This window comes from Thamnophis elegans, chromosome 1 (assembly GCF_009769535.1).
Source record: "Thamnophis elegans isolate rThaEle1 chromosome 1, rThaEle1.pri, whole genome shotgun sequence".
Lineage (NCBI taxonomy): Eukaryota > Metazoa > Chordata > Lepidosauria > Squamata > Colubridae > Thamnophis > Thamnophis elegans.
The window spans coordinates 89,491,309-89,514,141 of record NC_045541.1 but is presented as its reverse complement, the minus strand read 5'-3'; the positions used below and the strand labels follow the sequence as shown (position 1 = coordinate 89,514,141).

The 22,833-nt window shown below is 40.3% G+C and overlaps 1 protein-coding gene across 1 annotated transcript; it reads left to right on the top strand.

Moving 5' to 3' along the window:
- Positions 1–357: 357 nt before the first annotated feature.
- On the top strand, positions 358–15,488 carry OLFML1 (olfactomedin like 1). The gene is given in 6 exon segments (XM_032225948.1): positions 358–627; positions 5,362–5,549; positions 5,552–5,651; positions 14,648–14,698; positions 14,701–14,765; positions 14,767–15,488. Coding segments are annotated over 5 exon segments (1,026 nt in total). The 5' UTR covers positions 358–627; positions 5,362–5,432; the 3' UTR covers positions 15,460–15,488.
- The last annotated feature ends 7,345 nt before the right edge of the window (positions 15,489–22,833 follow it).

Sequence of the window (22,833 nt, the reverse complement as noted above, 5' to 3'; positions counted from 1 at the left end):
ATGGGTCTCTGTCCTGCAGCCCTATTGTACAGCTAAGGCAATGTTTTGCAAATGCAGCATATAAAAAGACTTAAAAAGTGGACTATTTTGCAAGATTGCTACCATCTGTTGCAGATCCCATGACATGAAGCTTATCAGTGTTACATACTGATGGAGATTACTAAAAGGAAAGAAGGGAGACTCGCTGCTTTCATTGGACGGGATTAATCTAAGAGAGTTGTACAGTTCAGTTCTAAACATCTGGATCCAATCAAAAGATCATATCCTGGAAAGCACTCCATTGGCTTCCAGAAACAAACCTCTTGCAGAGAAGTTTACACAACTTTATTTGTTAATGAGAAACTGTAGGAACCTGAACAGACCATTTTAAAATCATTCAGACTTTGCATGCGGATTGTCTCTTTATGTGTGCACATCTATATCATTGTGCTAAATAAACTTTACCCTGCTTGTTAGCTTTGGAGGGTTTCCTTTCAATTACTTCTGAGGATTTAATGAAAGAATGGCAGCAATACAGCTTGGATTTTTACTTGTTCCGTTTTTACATGCATCAGAATAGAAGCACAATATATTATGCAAGATGCTGAACTTGTGCATTATATAGATCGCCGAATTAGCTCAATGGAGGTAAGTGTCATCCATACAGTTTGAATATATGTTGAATTGGTGTTTTTTTGTACGGGACTTATAGTCCATCACTTTTGGGGAAATCAACTGTTTTCATTTAAAACAAACTACTTTTTATGCAGAATTCCAAGTTTGACAAACTACCAAGCAGAGTGTTGTTTATGAAGAAAGTTAAGATTACTGTTGCTCCTAATAAATTTATTACCCTGTAAAATGTGCACATCTGCAGTGGGTACGATTCTAATAAAGTCTATCTAATTTTAAGTTCACTTGAAGATGATGGGAGAGGAGTGGCATGCTTGATCTAAAGTTGCTAGATTATGTCTCAGATACTTGCTAATGATGATCCAAATGGAAGAGCAGTTTAGAAGTAGATATATTCTTAAAATATTCTTAATCTTTAGGAGCAGATCCATCTGGCTGTTTACATAAGATTAAATGCCACAAATATTCCAGGTGCTCCTTAAACAGGAATTAAAAATCTCTATTTGTAGTCATCTGGAGGTTCAGTGTAAGTAAATAATATTCAATGTCTATATTTATTTCTGGAATATAAATAGCCAGATATTTCTTAAAATAATTCTATGAATCTGCCAAATTACTGAACATAAAACAACAATTTCATTAAAACAGGCAATTTACATGCCAATTAGAATACCAATATTATGAATATTTTGTAATGTCACAGAGACAAATCTGTGCTGTCAGGAATTTCCTGGGCCACACAGTTCCTCACTATTAGCCACACTAAATTGAGAAGACTGTGAATAAGCAACATCCAGAGTATCTGAGTTTGCAAATGTTTATGTTATATGTGGTTAAATTATATGTGCATTTAAACCATGTGCCCTTGTATTCAACAGCTCTTATCCTCAGTTTGCCTCTTATCACTGGCAAACTTATGACTCCTCTATAGTAAACTTCATTAAAACCAGCAGAATCCAAACAGAAAGTCAAGAGATTGCAGTGTAACTACTGCTGAGACAGCTGTCTTTTCCTTGTGTCAACCCCCCCCCCCCCCCCCCGCTTTTGAGAAGCCAGTGTTCTGTGAATAGTTTATGAACTGTGACTATATGGACATTTTATAAAGCAAAATCATCTAGTGTAGGTGGTGTGTCATTGAACAGAGGAGACAGGAAACCCAGATTTTTTCCTGGTATTGTGTCTAAAAGATTCACACCTGCCTGACATAGTGGTTGTTTTCATGCCAGAAAAAAAAAAAGTTCATACCTCAAGAGGCTACCCTTTGACTCAGTCAACCTTACAACTATCAACTTATCTCAAATCTTACCTTTCTGGAGGAGGTTGTTAGAAAAAGGAGTGAGAAAGTGGTAAATGAACCTATCCCTGTGGATGATAAGGTAAAAGAGTTAAAGGAATCTGGACTAAAGTGTCTGGGAGCAAATACATCTTAATTATTACTCAAATCCTGGTTTCATTTAAAGCCAATCCTAGCCCTGCTGGGGACGTAACCATTGACTAGTACCATATTTTTCGGAGTATAAGACACACCAAGGTTTGTGACGAGGCAATTTTTTTAAAGTAGGTGGGTAGATAGAGGGATAAGAGAGAGAAATACAGTAGGGAGGTAGGGAGAGAGAGAGAGGGTAGGTAGTAGGTAGATAGAGGGATAGAGAGAGAAAGAGAGAAATACAGTAGGTAAGGAGGGAGAGAGAGAGTAGGCAGGTAGATAGAGGAGGGAGGGAGAGAAAAAATACAGTAGGGAGGGAGGGAGAGAGAGTAGGTAGGTAGATAAGTAGATAGAGGGATAGAAAGAAAGAGAATACAGTAGGTAGGTAGGGAGAGAGAGAGTAGGTAGGTAGATAGGTAGATAGAGGGATAGAGAAAGAAGTACGGTCGGTTGGTCGGTTGGTCTGTAGGTAGGTAGGTAGGTAGAGGGATAGAGGGAGAGAGAGAAATACAGTAGGTAGATAGGGAGAGAGAGAGTAGATAGGTAGTAAGGAGAGAGAGAGTAGGTAGGTAGGTAGGTAGGTAGGTAGGTAGGTAGGTAGGAAGGTAGGTAGGTAGATAGGTAGATGTTTCCAGGTGTATTTATCCATGTGCTGGAGAAGGAAATCGCTGATAACCTGCAGCAGAACTTGTTTCTGCTGGCACAGCACTTAATCAATATAATTCTCATCAATCACTCTAACTAAAGAGCTTTCCGAAAAAGAAAAAAAAGTTTTTACACTCTGCAAACCTCCCCCAAACGGCCCGTTTTTCACGAAAATGGGCCAATTCTTTTTCAAATAAAAGGCAAGAATAGCCTTGGGGTATTGCAGAGTGCTCCTGGAAGGGGGGCAAAAACGAGCAAAAACAGCCTGTGTTTTGTGAAAACAGGCCCGTTTTTTTGCCAAAGGAATTGCATGCATAGCCTTATGAGGCTTATAGAGTGCTTCTGGGGGCTGGTGAGGGCAAAAAATGGCCCTTTTTTTTGGTCATTTCTGCCCTCCCCAGCTCCCAGAAGCTCTTTGAAAGCCTCCTTAAGGGTATGCACGACCATTTTTGTGAAGGGCGCAGGGCTTCCGGGAGCAAAAAAAATGCTGTTATTCGATGTATAAGATTCACTCAGATTTTCAGGCCTCTTTTTTGAGGAAAAAAACCCGTGTCTTATACTCCGAAAAACATGGTATTTGTTGCTGAAATCAAATGTGCAAAATTATTCTTTTGTAGATCAGACTTCCTATTTGCCATGTTTTTCAGGAGTGACAGAATGTGCAATCCTAACATATGGAATTATATTCACCTGCGAAAAATTAAATTACAGTGAAAACACCATGTTCTCATACCCCTTCTTCCATGAATTCACAGCCATCTAAATACTCTCATGTTGTACCTGTTTTTCACTTACAAATAAATGCTCACACAGGTGCAATCTCTGTACTCCCATTTTCAATACAGAGATAGTTTGGGTCCCCCCCCCCTCAAATTGTCTAACAGAAGAATTGCAAACTCATTCCCAAGAAAGATTCTCAGATGCCTTTTTCTTTCGCTCCCTCCCGTTTCCAGATGTGCAGCATCTGGATCAGCAGGGGTCCTCACTGCTATCCGTTGCCAGAACAACTCCTATTTTTACAACTTCCTAAAAGAAAAGATTATGCTGTTGCTGAAATTCTACAGAAGCTATTAACCAAACCAGTGGCGAATTAAGGCTCACTGGTGCCCTAAGCCTGACAAATCTTGGTGCCCGCCCTCCGTTGTACACACTGTACAAATCTTCATTGTTTTTTCTTTCTTTCCTCCATTTTGTGGTGCTCCCTTTGGCCTGGTGCCCTAACCACGGGCTTAGTCTGCTTAATGGTAAATACACCACTGTGGCCAGCATCCTTTAAGCCCAAAATGGGACAAGTGATCCCTTTTAAAAAATATAAAAAGGTGACTTGTTTTAATTGTATACTTAAATGTCCACTTCAACATCAAGTACTTGGGGTTAAGTATCTGTTTTATGTAATATGAAAAATTCAGTGTCATACAGGTACATTCAGGGACACTCAGATTTCAGCCAACACTGCACTGAACACCCTGTATAAAACAATTAATCACATCCCTGAGTTCCGTCCCCCCCCCCCCAAATGTATTATCAGTTTGTTTTGAATGCATATTGGGGACTCAGAGATCAGATGACAAAATGAATGACTCTGAGGAAAGGAGAAGTACTTCATCAAATTGTGTAAAATCGGACCTGAGGAAATCTCAGCTGAATGTCCAGCAATTCCTGAAGTGTTTTTGTATTCAGAAAACCTTCTGTGGTTGCCTTGTAATTTCTCAGTGGGACTTTCTGCATCTCCATCATCTGTTCCTCTGCACTTTAGAGTTTGTTCCCTTCATGTTGATCTGGAAGTAATGAGAGTAGTAGATTAAGCAGAAATTAGAATTATTGAGGATAGAAGAGCATTACATGAATTCAATTGAAATGGAAAGAGAATAATTATATTCCCGTAAGCCACTTGGATGTGGGAAGGCTCAGTGGGTAAGACGCTGAACTTGTCAATCAGAAAGGTTGGCAGTTCAACGGTTCGAATCCCTAGCAGCATGTAACAGAGTGAGCTCCTGTTATTTGTCCCAGCTTCTGCCAACCTAGCAATTTGAAAGCACGTAAAAAATGCAAGTAGAAAAATAGGGACCATCTTTGGTGGGAAGGTAACAGTGTTCCCTGTGCCTTCGGCATTTAGTCATGCCAGCCACATGACCATGGAGATGTCTTCGGACAGCGTTGGCTCTTCGGCTTTGAAATGGAGATGAGCACCGCCCCCTAGAGTTGGGAACACTAGGCACATACGTGCAGGGAAAACCTTTAGCTTTACCTTTTAAAGCCACCTGAATCACTGTAGTGAATTGGGTGGCCATTGTAAATTTCCTTAATAAAATTTTAAAAAATTGCATAACTTTAGAGGTGTGTACATTATAAAAATCATTCAGAATTGTTTCAGACTTGTGTGAACAAGAATAGCTCTGAATTACTCAATGCAGACATACCTTTTTCAGACTTCAGATCACTAAAAGACATAACATTTTAATGCAGTTTTAAAGCAGGCTGCATCATTTTATAAGTTCATGCTATAGCATGTTACACCTTTTTAACAAAGATACACTTTTTAACAAACAGGAGAGAGATGCTACAGTCATGCAAGTATTAAGCCCTTCTTTGAAATACTGATTGAACCATCCACAGCTCTAGTAAACATTTAGTTTGGAGCCAACACTTAAACTGATTATTGCTGTGTTCTAATTAAGAACCGACTGAACAAATGCAATCAAGATATAACTGATTATGTAGAAGAATTCCGGCAGTTTCAAAGAAGCTGATGTCACATCTAGAAGGCCTCAACGTTCTAAAGACTGTGCTGAAGAATGATGTAGACCATTTGCTAACAAGAGTGGAAAGAGCTCAGAGAGACATTGACTACTTTGAATCTGCAAGGAATCCCCCAGCCCATGTGTGGAGATTGATGAAGACCTTTTGGAGCAGCAATTAACAGAAGAACAAGAGTCCAAGACAAAGATCAAGCTCATGCTGAATGCAAGTAAGGCAGTCTACTCATAATATTGAAAATGCAGACTTATGGTTTTATAGTTGGGCTTGTGCATGCAATGTATACATACTCCTTGCCAGAGTTTGTTGCAGAAATCACATCCAGAAAGCACACAGAGATAACTGATTTAGCAGAATGCATTAATTTGTTAATATACATAATAACACATTAGTAAATTTACAGTACCAATAGTAGATTCTCCAACATGGTAGTAGTTACAGGCAAAACCCAGGCAGAGGAGAGAACAGTTTTGTTTCAGTTCAGAGTTGCAGACAGACTAGTTGTCAGTTTTAGAGCTGAGCACCGAGCTAAGCCATGCCGAGACTTCTTGCTTAAGTTTCTGTTTTCCAAACAAGCCCCATTGGCTGACCTGTTACCATGTCTATTCATTGGCTGACCTTGTTACCATGTCTCTAGCATTTCATGAATATTCTGACATTCCTTAACTTGCAACCATAGTTGGACCAGAATTTCCATTACTTAAGCAAGTTAAGTGAGTTGTGCCCAATTTTACAACTTTACAACTTTTTGCAACAGTTGTTAAGTGGATCAAAAGCGGTCATTAGGTAAAATCATGAAATTGTTAAGTGAATTGAGCTTCCCCATTGACTGCTTGTCGGAACCAGCTGGGAATGTTGCAGGTGTGATGATCACAGTGACCCCAGAATGCGGCAACCTTCGTAAACACACGGCAGTTGCTAAATGCCTGAATTTTGATCATGTGTCATAGGAATGTGCAATGATGGTAAGTGTAAGCATTGGTTGTAAGTCAATTTTTTCAGTGCTGTTGTAACTTCCAATGATCACTAATCAAGGTTGTAAGTCAGGACTTCCTGTTTTCAGGAATGATCTTATTACATGCCTAAAATCAATTTCATGAGAATAATGGCAGCAGTCTCACACAGTGTTTTAAGAACTCTTGCTACTCTTAGCATAATACTATACTGTCCTGCAAACAGGCATATAAATTAGCTGGGGAGCTGAAAAAAATTTCAATGCCTCACTCCTGAATGTTCAAGATTGAATTTGCTAATATATTCATTCTAACATTCCTTGATGGCTAAGTTAAAGTTAGAAAAATTAAAATGAATAAAATAAGTCACAAACAAGGAAAAAATATTGTCAAACATTTGGCAACAATAAGAAGGGGGGAAGGTAATGGAAACAATAAAAATACACATACATAAGGAAATTTTCCTTCCCGGAAATATCTTTAGTATTTTAAGCTGAATTATCAAAACATCTGATAGAGCCTTACAATTAATGTCATCTAACAAGAAATGTCTACACTAAATTATCTGGCCACTATTAATATTTATACTAAATTAAGTACATCCTGATGCTACCAATGATATAACAAAAATTACAGTATGCAGAGTTTCTTTCTGAAAAAACCCTAATTTCATTTTTAAATAATATAATACATCCTTCTCCAAACTCTGATGCAACCCAAACCTGAAGCCCCACAATTTCACGCCTAACAATGTAATTCTTCTGGCTCAGATTTAAGTCCTACAGATTTGAAACGAATTTATTTTCTGATTGAATTCAGACTGTAGCTTAAGCTATTGAACTTAAAATTGCTGTATTATTTGACAGGTCTTTTTAAATTAGAATTCTTTTTGAGGCAAAGGACAAATTTCTCTATTTTTTTTATTTTCCCACCCAATGTGACTAAATTAGACATTTGTCTAAATCCACTAAGAAATGTTGCCATGTAACTTAATATATTAGGGGTGCCAATATAGAAAACTCCATTTTTATGCTTCTCACTAACTATAAAAGGGATGCTTTAAAATTTAAATCTGAATTAGTTTATCTCTTTTGATTAATGTTCCGATTAAAATGAAGCTTTCAGAATTAGCAATAAGCACTCAAAAACACCAATGCAATAATACACAATGTAACAGGGGTGGGTTCCTGCTTCTTCTACTGCCACTCAGGGATGTGCCAATTCGCTCGGGGACATGATCACACACTCAATGTGCTTGATGCACACTATGCGCCCATGTGCAGCAATAAAAAAACAAGATGGTGGCCCCATAGGTGCCACCGATACAACCAATTCGGGGGCATGGCACAGTGTGTCGGTTCCAGATTGCATTGCAACTGGTACAGTGCAACGGGGCCCGGCGTTCCCCACATGCACGTGCGCATGTGTCCTTATCTCCATGCGCCTCCGCGATGCCTCCGTGACACTCCAGCTGCTCGGCAGAGTGTTGTTGCAAGTGCCGTACACTCCGTGTGCGGAAGCACCGAAGAGCTCAAATACAGGTAAGGAACTCAGGCAGGGGGGCGGGCCCTCCGGACCACAATATCGGAACGGTACCCAGTGCTCCCGGCAGGCACCAGTACGCCTGTACTGGGGCGTACCACCTACAACCCACCATTGGTGTGGCAGGCCAAGTTACTACCTACTTGGGCAAACCGGTCCGAACCGGTAGGAACCCATTTCTGCAATGTAAGAATAAAATATATTTAGAATATGTTCATATTTGTAAAGAAATTATAATTGACAAATCTCCTGTTTTGTGAAACATACATTCACAAATATGTCTTCTGTGCAAAACATACAGGCCAAAATCGCACCAATCTCTTTTATTTATCTTTTAAATATATTTGTGTACAGCTTCCAAGACTTCTAGAAATTTATATTAATAGAGTTAAAAGCATATGCAACTAATCAAATTATAATAAAACACATAACCAACGTGAACTTCCCCAGCAAAAATAATGCAACAGTACAGTCATTTTATAATCAAAATCGAGCTAGAAACACCTTTAAAATGGCATTATCTTAACAGTTTTGCAAAGTCGCAACAGAAATATATTTCCAAAGCGATGTGTTCCACAGACTGGGGGCCAACACAATCTTCGGGGCAATGTCTCCATTTTTGCAGGCTCGAAACCCCAATCTCCTTTCCCTGACTTCATATTACAGATTTAGATTGTACCATCTGTTATCCAATTCTTTCTGATGAGAGTTACTTTGCAGGCACAAAATTTATCTTGCAGGCTGATCAGAAAACACTCCTTTCCAAGCCTCAGACTGACAGACTGAAGAACTGCGCCAAAAACAAACAAAAAATGTCTTGAGCCACTAATTTTTTAATTTTTGATCCAGGATGCTTTATTTTGAATGTTGTGGTGGAGTGCAAGTATTGTTTGTTCTGTTTTTGAAATTAAGCATTAACCATTAGTCACGTCTCAAACCTAAGCCTAAACTATTGGGATTCAGCAACATAGCTCCCCTTATACGGAATGGAAACATTTCCATTCTTTTCCATTAATCTGGATCAATCTTTTAACCAGGATGGTAGTTACATGACGGAGGCTGTTTTATGTTTTCTACTAACTACAGCATCCTTCCAGAAGGGCTGTTTACTTTGAGTGCTGTTTCTGTGTGGGTTTGTTTAAATGGCCTGTTCTCTATCCATATAGCCTTTGGCAATCCTGTGTTCTGTATGACTAAATCATAACGTAAGGTGACCAGATTTCAGATTGGAAAAGAGGGACGCCCTTGACCGGGGGGGGGGGGGGGGAGGGGCTTGATTAAAAAAAATTTTTTTGTCAAAAGGTCACCCCAGGACACTGAAACCAGCATAAATACGAATCTGTTGCCAAACAAAATTTGATCACGTGACCATGAGGATGCTGCAACGGTCGCTAAGTGTGAAAAATGGTCGCAACGGTCGCTAAGTGTGAAAAAATGGTCACCAGTCACTTTTTTCAATGCCATTGTATCTTCCTGATATTAAAAGTGCAAATTCACTCAGTGTCAATCATGACTCCTGAGTCCATTTCAAAGTATTGTGCATAGAAATTTTAAAAATGGCTTGTTTCAATTTATTTTGGATAGAATCTTTTTTAAATAGTTTAAGACAATTTAAAAAAAGAATCAACACAGAATACACTATTTTTAAAAATCATATGCACAATAAATAAAATATTATTTTAAAATACATTAAAAAAATAAAAGAAAAAACCCAGCTCACTTACCAGCAGGCAGGCAGAGTCAGCAGATCTTCGTAGGGATGGATGGAAGCACACAGGGAGCCTATATATACGCAACTGCAGTAACAATGACAAGATGAAGGATTGGATTGAGTTAAAGAATAAAAGAATTCTGATCTTAGAAGGCCCTGACCTGCAGGCAGGCTGCATAATTTCTTATGGAATGAATGACAACATAAAACGCACAAATACTTTCAAAATCATTTAATTAGAACTTTACTGCAACAATGGCTCAAATCAAAAAAAATCCACTATGTGAAAACCCCAATTGGCTATCACCAACAGAAAGAACGACACACCCAAATTTTACAGATTGGAACAAATTCTAAGATACAGAGATCTAATGACAGACAGGGAAATTTTAAACAATTGAGAATTGGCAGATCAGAATATGAAAGGTGACTGGCTAACCTACCTGCAAATTAAAACTAAATACAATAAAGACACTAAAATATATGGTATTGAAACAGAACCACACAAATTGAATAAATATTCAAAGTCTGGACAGAAGATGATAGGGAAAATATACAAATTCCTCTTGAAGTATCAAATGGAAGAGGAACTTGGAAACTGTAAAAGAACCAATGATAAATGGGCACAGAACTTTGGCTATACATTGAACTAGACAAATGGGAAAAATTTTGGGGAATAAATTTAAGAATGACACTATCAATCCCATACAAGGAAAACCTTGTTCTTTCAATCCTTCCAATATTTTTTCCTTCATTCCCTTGTCTGTTTCAATATTAAGTACATTTCTTCCTTTCTTCCTATAATTTTTCCATTTCTTCTCCTTATATTCTTTTCCATTTCAACATTGTCTTCCTTTCGTCCTTCCTTCCTTCCTATACGTCTTTCCATTTTCTTCCTATATTATCTTTTCTGTTTCAACAGTCTTGTTTCTTCCTTCCTTCCTTCCTATACTTCTTCTTTCATTCATTATATTTTCTTTCCATTTCAATATTAAGTGTAATTCTTTGTTCCTCCTTCCTTCTTTCAATCCTTCCAATACTTTTTCCTTCATTCTCTTTTCCTTCAATATTAAGTGCAATTCCTTCTTCCTTCCTTCCTTCCTTCCTTCCTAAGTTATTTCCATTTTCTTCCTTATATAATATTTTCTGTTTCAACATAAACTGCCTTCCTTCCTTCCCTCCCTCCCATCCCTTTCTTTATGTTTTCTTCATGCTTTCTTTTCTTTTTCCTCTGCTCTTTTTAAATCCCCCCCTTCTTCTCCTCCTCTACATTTAGGTTGGATTAGTTTGTTTATTAGTTAAGTCAAACGTTTTAATAAAGTTTCATCTTTTAAGATTCGTCCAACACCTCCAGTTGTAACCTTAACAGAATCCATTGATCCACAGACAGCAGCGGGGAGCCCCAGAAGCCAGAGGACGTTCTCTGCTGGCGTCCGCTGCTCCCCGATATCCCCGCTGCTGTCCCGATCTCTCTTCCTTCCCGCGGCGAATCCCATGGATTCACGAACGGAACTCCATGGAAGGAAGAGAGATCGGGACAGCAGCGGGGAGGCCCAGAAGCGAGGGGACGTTCTCTGCTGGTGGCGCCGCTCCCCCGACATCTCTTCCTTCCGTGGCGAATCCCATGGATTCACGAACGGACTCCACGGAAGGAAGAGAGATCGGGACAGCAGCGGGGAGGCCCAGAAGCGAGGGGACGTTCTCTGCTGGCGGCGCCGCTCCCCCGACATCTCTTCCTTCCGCGGCGAATCCCATGGATTCACGAACGACTCCACGGAAGGAAGAGAGATCGGGACAGCAGTGGGGAGGCCCAGAAGCGAGGGGACGTTCTCTGCTGGCGTCCGCCGCTCCCCCCGACATCTCTTCCTTCCGCGGCGAATCCCATGGATTCACGAACGGACTCCACGGAAGGAAGAGAGGTCGGGACAGCAGCGGGGAGGCCCAGAAGTGAGGGGACGTTCTCTGCTGGCGTCCGCCGCTCCCCCGACATCTCTTCCTTCCGCGGCGAATCCCATTGATTCACAAACGGACTCCACGGAAGGAAGAGAGGTCAGGACAGCAGCGGGGAGGCCCAGAAGCGAGGGGACGTTCTCTGCTGGCGTCCGCCGCTCCCCCGACATCTCTTTCCTTCCGCGGCGAATCCGATGGATTCACGAACGGACTCCATGGAAGGAAGAGAGGTCGGGACAGCAGCAGGGAGGCCCAGAAGCGAGGGGACTTCTCTGCTGGCGTCTGCCGCTGCCACGACCTCTCTTCTTCCGTGGCGAATCCATGGATTCACGAACGGACTCCACGGAAGGAAGAGAGGTCAGGACAGCAGCGGGGAGGCCCAGAAGCGAGGGGGACGTTCTCTCTGGCGTCTGCCGCTGCCACGACCTCTCTTCCTTCCGCGGCGAATCCCATTGATTCACAAACGGCTCCACGGAAGGAAGAGAGGTCGGGACAGCAGCGGGGAGGCCCAGAAGCGAGGGGACGTTCTCTGCTGGCGTCTGCCGCTGCCACGACCTCTCCTTCCTTCCGCGGCGAATCCCATTGATTCACGAACGGACTCCACGGAAGGAAAAGAGGTCTGGTCTGGGCAGCACGCACAGAGCGGGAAAGGCAGCACCAAAGCCTGGCCGTGAGCGAGGGGAGCGCGCGGCGAGCAGTGACGCCGGGCTGCTTCCTCTTCCGCCGCCGCCGGCGGCTGCTCCCTCCGGGGCAGGAGAGCTGGGAGCAGCCGCCCGAGAACTTCCACGTGGTTCCAGAGGTTTTGCCGCCCGTTCCAGCGCAGCACAGGGGCTGGCTGCGAACTCCGCAAGGGGGGCTGTCTCCTTCCCCCAGCCCAGCGCCTCCCGATTCCCACGGTACCAAATTTAATACAAAACATGATTACTCACCACCAGTGAGTAAGCGCAGCTGCCCAAAACAAAGACGAAATAAAATGGAGACTCGCGCATGCGTCCTCAGCTAAGGAGTCCAGCCAATCAGTGAGCTGGTTGGCCAGCTCACTGATTGGCTGAAGTCCAGCCAATCAAATCAGTGAGCGGCAGGCTGGGCTGGCTTAAATTTGTAGGTGGTAGCATAGAACAGAACGATGAGCCAGCCCAGCAGCTGATGGGCGGGAGCTGCAAGCGCCAAAAAAAGCGTGCCTTTTTAAAAAGCGGGCGGGACGCGGGAAAATGCATCAAAAAGCGGGGGTGTCCCGCCAAAAGCGGGACGTCTGGTCACCTTATCATAACGGAAGTACATTGTAATCAAACTAACAAAATATGGGCTAACAAAAATATACCTGTGTCCTGGAATCCAGCAAGGTTTTAACAAACCTTCTGTCTATCAAATGGCATGCATTGTTCACTTAATAGGAAAAGAGGGTCTTGTTTTTTTCAGAGCTACTCTAATGTCAAGTCAGAGTTGAGGATTGTTTACATGGACTTTTCTTGACTCTCTTCTTTCTTGAGTTCAGAACAATGCCTTTGTGGACTCAGATTACTATTATTTTCCTCAAAGTGTGTGTGTGTGTGTGTGTGTCTGTGTGTGTCTGTCTCTGGTCTTTATTTGCTTGCTATGTGTGATATACACAGGATATATAGCTGAATTTGTAACTAACTGTACTATAAAGGTATATAAATTTGAATGCATTAGGTTTCAAATTCTGCTTCTGATACCTCAAAAAGATCCATTTTATAAGTGCAAGTTTGAGAACCTATATAACATGTGTGTGTGTGTGTGTGGTGTTTTAAAAATTAAGATAGGTTCCATGTCTGACTATATTACTACTTTTGTGCCTTTTTTCTTACAATATGAATACCAACACAACTTGAAGAATTTTCTGACTCATAACTTTTCAACAAAAATAAGATAGCAGGATTACTGTACTAAATGAACCATGCTGAGAGGAAACAGAGACTAAATATATTATTGAATGAAATTATGTTTAAAGGATTTATACTGTACTTTCAGTCTTAAATGGTTCCCTGAGTAACTTACTAAATAAATAAAAGAAAAAAAGTTTCTATTCTTAAAAGCTTCAGTTCAAAGGGAAAGTAAAATAAAGACAGAGTGGAAAACAAGAACATTCAGCCTCCCCCGGTGTGAATGTTTGATAGCTTCTTATGAAATATGTAAATTATATATAAGGATAGCATACAACTTTTGCAACCTCAAGAGCAACTCTTCATTCATGTTATTTAGTCCCAGTAGCCTCTGAGGGAAGCGATTGTAGCCCAACTAGGAACAGCAAAGAAGAGATAGCCTGTAAAATAACAGGTTAGCTATTTTAATGTGCAAAAATGAAAAAATATAGCAATAGCACTTATACTTATATACCACTTCACAGTGCTTTACAGCCCTCTCTAAGCAGTTTACAGAGTCAGCATATTGCCCCAACAATCTGGCTCCTCATTTTACCGACATTGGAAGGATGGAAGGTAGAGTCAACCTCGAGCCTGGTGAGATTCAAACTGTCAATCTGTTGGCAATCGGCAGGCAGCAGAATTAGCCTGCAATACTGCATTCTAAATACTGCGCCATCACCGCTCAATGAATGAGGGCAATTAAACAGCCAAAGTGTGAGCAGTGTATGCTCCCTTCCTTCATTTATGTTTGTTCATGTAAGTAACAGAGGTGGGTTCCTACCAGTTTGGCTCGATTCGGCTGAGTAGGTAGTAACTTGGCCTGCCACGCCCCCAAACTGGTTCTATTGGGAGTGCCATAGGCACCCCCATCTTGTTTTTTTGCTTCTGCGCATGTGCAGAATCATTTTTTTCTACTGCGCATGTGCACGCCCAAAGCGTGTTCCTGAGCTAATCGGCAGTAGCAGAAGCCAGAAGCCACCCTTGATAAGTGGGTAAGTTGAGATACTACATCAGAGAACTGTTTGTTTGTTTATTTGATTGATTGATATGCTGCAGATAGGTGACTCTGGGCAGTTTATAGAACATAAAACAATAACTAGAAAAGCAATTAAAAATTTTAAAACTTTTAATTTTGTTGATGCCGTATTGTTTATCTTTTTTTAAGGCTGCAACGACATGATCACAGGCTTCAAATCTCTAAAGATAGTCAAAAGTCTGGAGATGCAATTGGCTCATGGTTGAAAGACCCTGGCAAGAATTACCAAAAGATTTACTTCTTCACCCGGAACAAAGAATAAAATTGTTATGGAATTTGCAAATATTCGATCTTTTGCAGAAAGTGGTGAGAAACAGCTGGCTCGTAGAGTTGCACTACCGTTTCCCTGGCAAGGAACAGGCCATGCTATATATAATGGATTTCTGTTTTATCATAAATATGGCTCCTTAAATGAGGTAATTAAGTTTGATATTCAGAACAGAAATGCAACTGATCAGATGCTGTTGTCGGGTGCTGGTGAAATACCTCCCTACGAACTTCACCCTTCTACTAAAATAGATTTAGCTGTGGATGAACTAGGATTATGGGCAATCCATGCAGAACCAGATACTGCTGGAAAGCTTGTGATTACTAAAATCAACCATGAAACCATGACTGTGGAATATACATGGGATACATCCTGCAGAAGCCAGAATGCAGAAGCTGCTTTCATGATGTGTGGTGCTCTCTATGTTGTATACAACTCACCAGGGCGTGGTGTCTCTCAAATAGAATGCATTTATGACACCTTAGATGTCATCAGTCCATATGAAAACACAGTACTTCGTTTCCCCAAACGTCAGTCAAATCATGCTATGGTTCATTATAACCACAGAGACAAACAACTTTTTGCCTGGGATGATGGTTCTCAGGTCATTTACAAGCTCGTGACAAGGTCAAAAAAGTTAAAAAACATCAGAATGTGCTCTATAGCAGCCTAACAACAACTTCTTTCTTTCTCTTTCTTTCTTTCTTTCTTTCCTTTTTCTTCTTCTTTCCCTTCCCCCTCCACCACCACCACCTCCTCCTCCTCCCTCCTCCTCCTCCTCCTCTCCTCCTGCCCCCTGCCCCTCTCCCTAAAGTTTATGGGATAGTTTATAATTTGTTGTGTTTGAAAGTTGTCTCAGCCCTTTCTGAGATCTAGCTGTTGAGTTAAAGAAAAGGTTACTTACTTCGTACAGAAAAGAGTTGTCTTTTCAGTGCAACACCTTGGATTACTTCATATCAGGATGTAAGACTGTTTACTGCTGAAAAAAGATCAGGGTGTCTTCAGAGAAAATAAGAAGTGGGAAAGAAACAAGAAGTATCATTGTTTTTCAATTCTAGGAATCTAGAGAGAGAAAAGAGGAGTACCTGCACTTTTATTCAATGTAAAATATAGGATGTTTGATTTTATAGCATCCTTTATTTTTCTGTTTTATTCTGTTTACAGAATTTTCTTCTCATCATCACCAAGACCTTCTCTGCTCTTCCCAAACTACCATATTTTTTGGAGTATAAGATGCACCTCCCACCCCCAAAGAGCTTGAAAATGTTGGTGCGTCTTATACACCAAATACATCCATTTTTGGCCTCCCAAAGCTCTGCCCCCGCATCCCATTTTTGCAAAAGATGGGCCGTTTTTCTCAAAAATGGAGGCATTTTTCACAAAAATGGAAGGGTTTTTCCTTCCTTCAGCCCCCAAAAGTACTCTGCAAGCATCAGCAGGGCTAGAGCAAGGCAAAAATGCCCGTTTTTGCAAAAAATGGACAGTTCTTTGCAAAAATGGGGCATTTTTGCCTTGCCCCAGCCCTGCTGAAGCCTGCAGTGTTGCTTGGGGCTGAGGGAAGGCAAAACCTTTTTTTCCTTACTTACGTCTTCGAAATCTTGGTGCATCTTATACACCGGTGCATCTTGTAGTCTGAAAAATACGGTACTTTAATTGGACCAATTGTCTTTTCTAATTTTATTTTTCTTTCTTTGACTTATTGTCCCCAAGTTCTTCCTTTCTTCCCTTTTGCTTGGGAAAAATATTTGGGGTAAAATACTGTAACCTCTATGCTTGTATTAGTATTCTTGACAGAGGGAAGATCTAACCTGAGCAAGGATGAATAAGTAAGTGAGTGCATAGCTTTATTAGAAAAAGAGATTTATTTTAGGAAATGCTTGATAGGGATCGCAAAGCCTAATACTTAGCTTGCTACACCATGCAGGGAAAGGAGGCAAAGATTAGCAAACTCAGAGGCAGGCAGAGGGACAAATATTTTGCTTTCTATACACATCTTACTTCCCTTTGAGGTAAGTAGATTGTGAGGCACTGAAGAGTTAGTCTCAATTCTAATGAAAAAGCATATGTTCCCAATAAAAGATCTCTCTATACTCAACTTTTTTCAAGAAAAGCTTGAAGGTTATGTCAGAGACCTCTATACAAAAAGTGTAGATAATATTGAGGAAGATATTTCTGTCCTTTTCTGCCTTTCTTGCATTTCCTTTGTTAGATGATCTATGCAATGAAAAAATTAATTAGCAAATATTAATAAATACTTTGCTGGGTATATTATAATATTGTCTACCTGTCAACTTATAAAGCATTTGTATGTCTGTTATTAAGTTGCCATGGTCAGGAAATGGGGGAGCGCATTCCCACACCAGAGTCAGATCTCAGATTACTACAGCATGTCCCTTGTGAGGCCGGCAGCTCTTTGGAGAATGTGATTTATGATACAGACTGAGGGGAGGGAAGAAACGGGGGCAATGTTCACCCATAATTTAAATAAGGTCAGATCTGACTGCAAAGGGGTATTTGTGAAATGGTGTTCCTAATAAATGACTGGTTTTCTTTTGAAACTTGGCTGAGGCACATGAATTAATTAGGGCATCTTTCGGAAACCTGACAGTCTTGGGCATAGTACCATATCTACAATTTCTCATTGGTAGAGGTCTCACAAGTTATCACATAGCTTATACCATTTACACTTACATTTTGCACTTATTGAGGTTAAGGTACAGCTGGTTATATTAAGGACCACTTAAAAATGACTCTGACATCCTATAAACGTATCTAGAGATAACCTTTTAAGTTCCCATCCTTTGGATGTGAGGAAGTTGTATACCGAAAGACAGATCCCTTTTGCAAAACTCTGATTCTTTGAAGTATCTTACTCCTAGAGGTAAGTCCCGTCATTACAATTCACAAAGCTGTGAAAACCAGCCTTCAAAACTTCATGATGAGTGGGTAGTCACTGTTTCTTCTTTGATATATCTGGAAGTAGGAGATGTCATTTTACCTTGTGGAAGTTCCAATGTGTTATTACATGGCTTTTTTTTTCATGATTTTGTTTCTATATATCACCCAGGGTCTATCTCTTGAGGACATAAATATAGTAATATAATGAATTAAAATTAGCACACGTGAGTCTCATAAATTTAAGGGTGCCTGAATTTAAATTTCTTTAAGAAACAATACACACTAAGACAACCAAATGTTGTTACTGGGGAAAGAGATAAGGAGAGAATAAATGCCCAAACAAAAACATTTTGCTTCTGCTAAACAACCACACTTCAAAACATTTCAGAAAACAACCACAAAAAAGATGAAGTTATTTCATGGTTTGTCTGGTTAAATCAGAATTAAAGATCTTTAGTGGCTCAGCATGTCTGCCAATCATACTTTTCTTGGCTCTTTTGGGGTAAACAATGCTCCGTTTGGGTTAAACTTATAATTGCCCTTCTAATACATGAAGTCCAGGCAGTGTCTTATTCATACTTCACAGTACAAAGATTTGTCCACCGTGAGTTGTTCTGATGACAATATGAGATTTGTAAAGGAAACTATGGACGAAAAAAACAAGAAGTGATTACAGCTTTGATTTTCTGTATTTGCATTTCCCCATCAAATATTAAGTGATAGGGTATTCTGGTCAACAGGAAGGAGGAATACACTTCAGTTTTCATGTGTTTTACATTTTTCACTATATTGCCTAATGAAAACATTATAATAAAACACAATTATGATTTTAAGCTTTCCCGATATCTTTAACTTTGGGTCAATACAAACGTGCAATGAATAAAATCAATTTTCAGTGCCCAATATAGTACACAATATGGATAGCACCAAATACATGCCCCTATTTTTCTTTTCCCAAATGCCAAATGTGCCCATTCATCCAGAACTTTCAGAGAAATTCATTGTGACTGTTCTGGAGAGACAGACCAATAGCCCTGTTTTTTCCAGGCAGAATAAGAAATAGTACTTAGCAATGGCAATAGCACTTAGACTTACATACTACTTTATAGTACTTTTACAGCTGTTTCTAAGCAGTTTACAGAGTCAGTATATTGCTCCTAATGGTTCCACCACAAAACCGCATTTGACTAAAGCGCGCTCGACGAAACCGTGTAGCTGATGTCATCACAGGGCGACAACAGTGCGGAGACAGAAGCACGCTGTAAACGCTAAACCTAAAATTAACCCCTAAACCTAAACCTAACCCCCCTAAACCTAATCCTAAACCTAATCCTAAACCTAACCCTTAACCTAACCCTAAACCTAACCCTAACCCTTAACCCAACCCTAAACCTAATCCTAACCCTTAACCTAACCCTAACCCTTAACCTAGCCCTAAACCTAACCCTAACCCTTAACCTAACCCTAACCCTAACCCTAACCCTAACCCTAACCCTAACCCTAACCCTAACCCTAACCCTAACCCTTACCTTAACTTGAATCGGCTTGCTTTCAAAGCGCTATTTAAAGCACCCTTCTTTCTCCGCGCTCACTGTTATCACCCTGTTGATGACGTCAGCGACGCAGTTTAATCGGGCGCGCTTTAGTCGAGCGCGGTTTTGTCGTGCCACAGCTCCTAACAATCTGGATCCTCATTTTACCAACCTCAGAAGGATGGAAGGCTGAATCAACCTTGAGCTGGTGAGATTTGAACTGCTGAACTGCAGCTAGCAGTCAGCTGAAGTAGCCTACAGTACTGCCATCTTACCACTGTGCCACCTCGGTTCTTTTTATAAAAACAAAAAAAAACCTGTGGAGATGGAAGAATTTAAGTTCCAAAACTTCTGCTTGCAGTTTCTGCTGCTCTTTGCATGATACAGAGTAAATCAAGCATCGTTATTGCAGGTCTGGAAGATTCAGGGTTCAAAAGAAGTGTCTCTATGTGTAGTTTTACCTATAGAGATGTGTGTTTAATAATAAACATATAACTGTAGTCATTAAAGGAAGGTTGGAGAAACAGTGCCAATAAGGAATGACTAAGGTGTTTGGAATATCTGAAAGACTGAAGATCGAGATGGAAGCAGACATAAAAGTATTTATTTATTTATTAAATTTCCATTTTTAAGTGGCGATCAAGGTAGTTAACATAGGATTTTTTTTTTCCCTCTTTCAAAATAACCAAGATCCCTCAGTGAAACAAGTTTGCAATAGAACCTGCAGAGGCAAAACAATTGCATAAATACAAATAGAAGAATTATGACTTCCTGTGGCATTTTATGTATTTATTACATTATCCTGACCTGGACAGTATCCCCTTCATCAAATGAATGATTATAAAGAACGGGAAATAAAAACAATGAAGTCACAGGGAGATGAGGCATAATGTGATTATGATGATCTCATTGAAAGTTACCATTCAAAAGAGAATTTGATTTTCTTTATCTAAATCAGTACATTTGCATCCTGACATCTCTAGTAGAAAGGAAAAAATATATATAAAATCCAGTCAAAAGCCTTCATGAAATGGAATGAAAATGTTGTCAACCTGAGTAATCACAGGTAAGTCCTCAACTTACAATTCATTTAAGGACCATTCAAAGTTACAGCAGCACCTGACTTATGGCAGGTTCTCACATTTGTAAACATTGTGGCATGTTCACAGAGAGGTGGGTCGCTGCTAGTTCAGCCCTGGATCAGGCAAACTGGTAGTAGCGGTGGCAGAAGAAGGCACCATCCACCCACCCAGATGCTTCTGCGCATGCACAGAAACGTCACCCACATATTAAAAAAGTTAGCAACCCATCTCTGGCTCACAGTCAGGGGATCAAATTTTGGGTGCTTGGCAACCGGAATGTGTTATGATGGTTGCAGTGTCCCATGGTCCTTAAGATTGTCATTTGCAACCTTCCTAGGGAGCTTCTGGCAAGCAAAGTCAATGTGGGAAGACAGATTTGTTTAAAGACTGTGACAAAAAATATTGTAAAATGGGGTGTGATTCATTTGATGAACTCAACACCTAGCAACCAAAGTTCTGGTCCCAATTTTGGTCATAGGTTCAGGACTACTGTTCCAAAAAAAAAAAAAAAAGAAAAAAAAAAGAAAAAAGAGCAAGACAGCATTTTTAAAAATCACAATCTGTTTTTAAAAATCATAATATTTATTGTATATCCACTTCCTTTCACTTCCTATTAATTTCAGGAAGAAAAAACCCAGCAAGAGATCAGATATCACAAACTGACAGAGCTTGTTTTGAAAAGCCTCAACATTCTGATTAGAATTGATTGGGAGATATAGCCTTGAATCTCAAATATTATCAAACTCCAAAATACAGGCCATTGAGTCCAATATTATGGACTCATATATTATACTAATTTGTAGTGTTGGAAACTCTCACTTTTCATCGTTGTTAAAAAGCTACTCAAAAAATAATTTTCCCTATTTCTACTTTTAAAAAAAAAATCTTCTTGCCTGAGGAAGATTTCAGAAGAACTCAAAAGCTTGCCATGCCAAAACTTCAATCATCTCAACAATTAAATGGTTATTAGAGAGAGATTGTGAAAATTGAAAAGATTTGCAGAATGCAAAAAATAAATAAATGAAATGGAAATCCTGATTTACACTCACAATGTCTGGGTTTGGAAGCCCAGCGAATCAAATCCAGTTATGATTTAGTGTGATGTATCAGACCAAACATTTCTAATTTGGTTTTCTTTACATGAATTGAATTTCCATTTTCCATGGTCAATATACCATTGGAGAAAAAGACTGTAATACAGCATTGAATTATTTCCCTTCCATCCAGAAGAGGATGGATAGATATACACATTCACACCAGTAGTGGGTTTCATTTTTTTTTTGAACCTCTTCTGTTGGTGTGGCCTGCTTTGTGGGAGTGGCTTGCTAGCCATGTGACTGGGTGGGAGTGGCTTGGCAGCCTTGTGACTGGGTGGGCATGGCCAACCTGTAAAATGTGGTGAAACTCACTTAACAATGCTCTTGCTTAGCAACCAAAATGTTGCCTTAGAAACTCTTGGCATTTGAAAGATGCAAGTCTTAAGGCTGCCTAACCCTTTAGAAAAAACCCCAGGGGTGTTCAAACTTGACAGCTTTAAGACTTGTGGACTTCAACTCCCAGAATTCCTCCTCCAGTCATGTTGGTTCAGGAACTTTGACATTGAAGTATGCAAGTCTTAAAGCTGTCAAGTTATAACAACCTTGCACCCCTAACCCTTTACAACCCCCCCCCCCCAGGGGTGTTCAAACTTGACAGCTTTAAGACTTGTGGACTTCAACTCCCAGAATTCCTCCTCTTGCTCTTCATCTTGATGATGTGCGGGCGAATGGGGGGAGGGAGCTGGAACTAGTTCTAAAAGGCACTGTAGATTTGTGGAACCTCTTCTATAGAAGAGGTTAGAACTGGCAGGAACCCACCCCTGATTCACACATAAGCTCATATTGTATTATGTACAAAATGTTCCTTCTATGACCACTAAGTGGCAGCAAAGCCTTGCCTTTGTTTCATGCCTGCACAAAGATGTTTGCCTTTGCTGTTTGCCTTTGTTACATGTTTTTGCATTCAGCAAGTTCACATTATGAAACCACGTCAAACTAGTTTAGGACGCTTGGGTGTGGCTGTTTTCCTGAAAAAGTGAATGCCTTTTCTCAAAAAAAAATTCTGTTGAAGGGGGGGAAAACCCTTTTATAACCCAACAACAAATTGCAATATTTGTTCTCTGGACAATCCCAAGACATTCTGGGGTCTGCAACCTTGGCCACTATAAGACTTGTGAACTTCAACTCCCATGGCTGGCTGGGAAAATTCTAGGAGCTGAAGTCCCCAAGTCTTAAAGTGGCCAAGGTCGGAAAGCCCTCCTTTAGAGGTAGACTACCTCATACCTCAAGCTGAATTCAGTCTGGTATCTACATATTGTAGGACGTTAGCACCCACCCTTCTCCTAGAAAAAAATGAAACATCCTGGGAAATATTGAAAAGGCAGAATATTATATTTCCCTGGATCAGAAATGAAGAAACATGTTTTTAGGCAGGAAACAAACTCACTCTTAATAGTCCCCACCTTTGTCAATGGGCCATTAGGGGCCCTGAGATAGT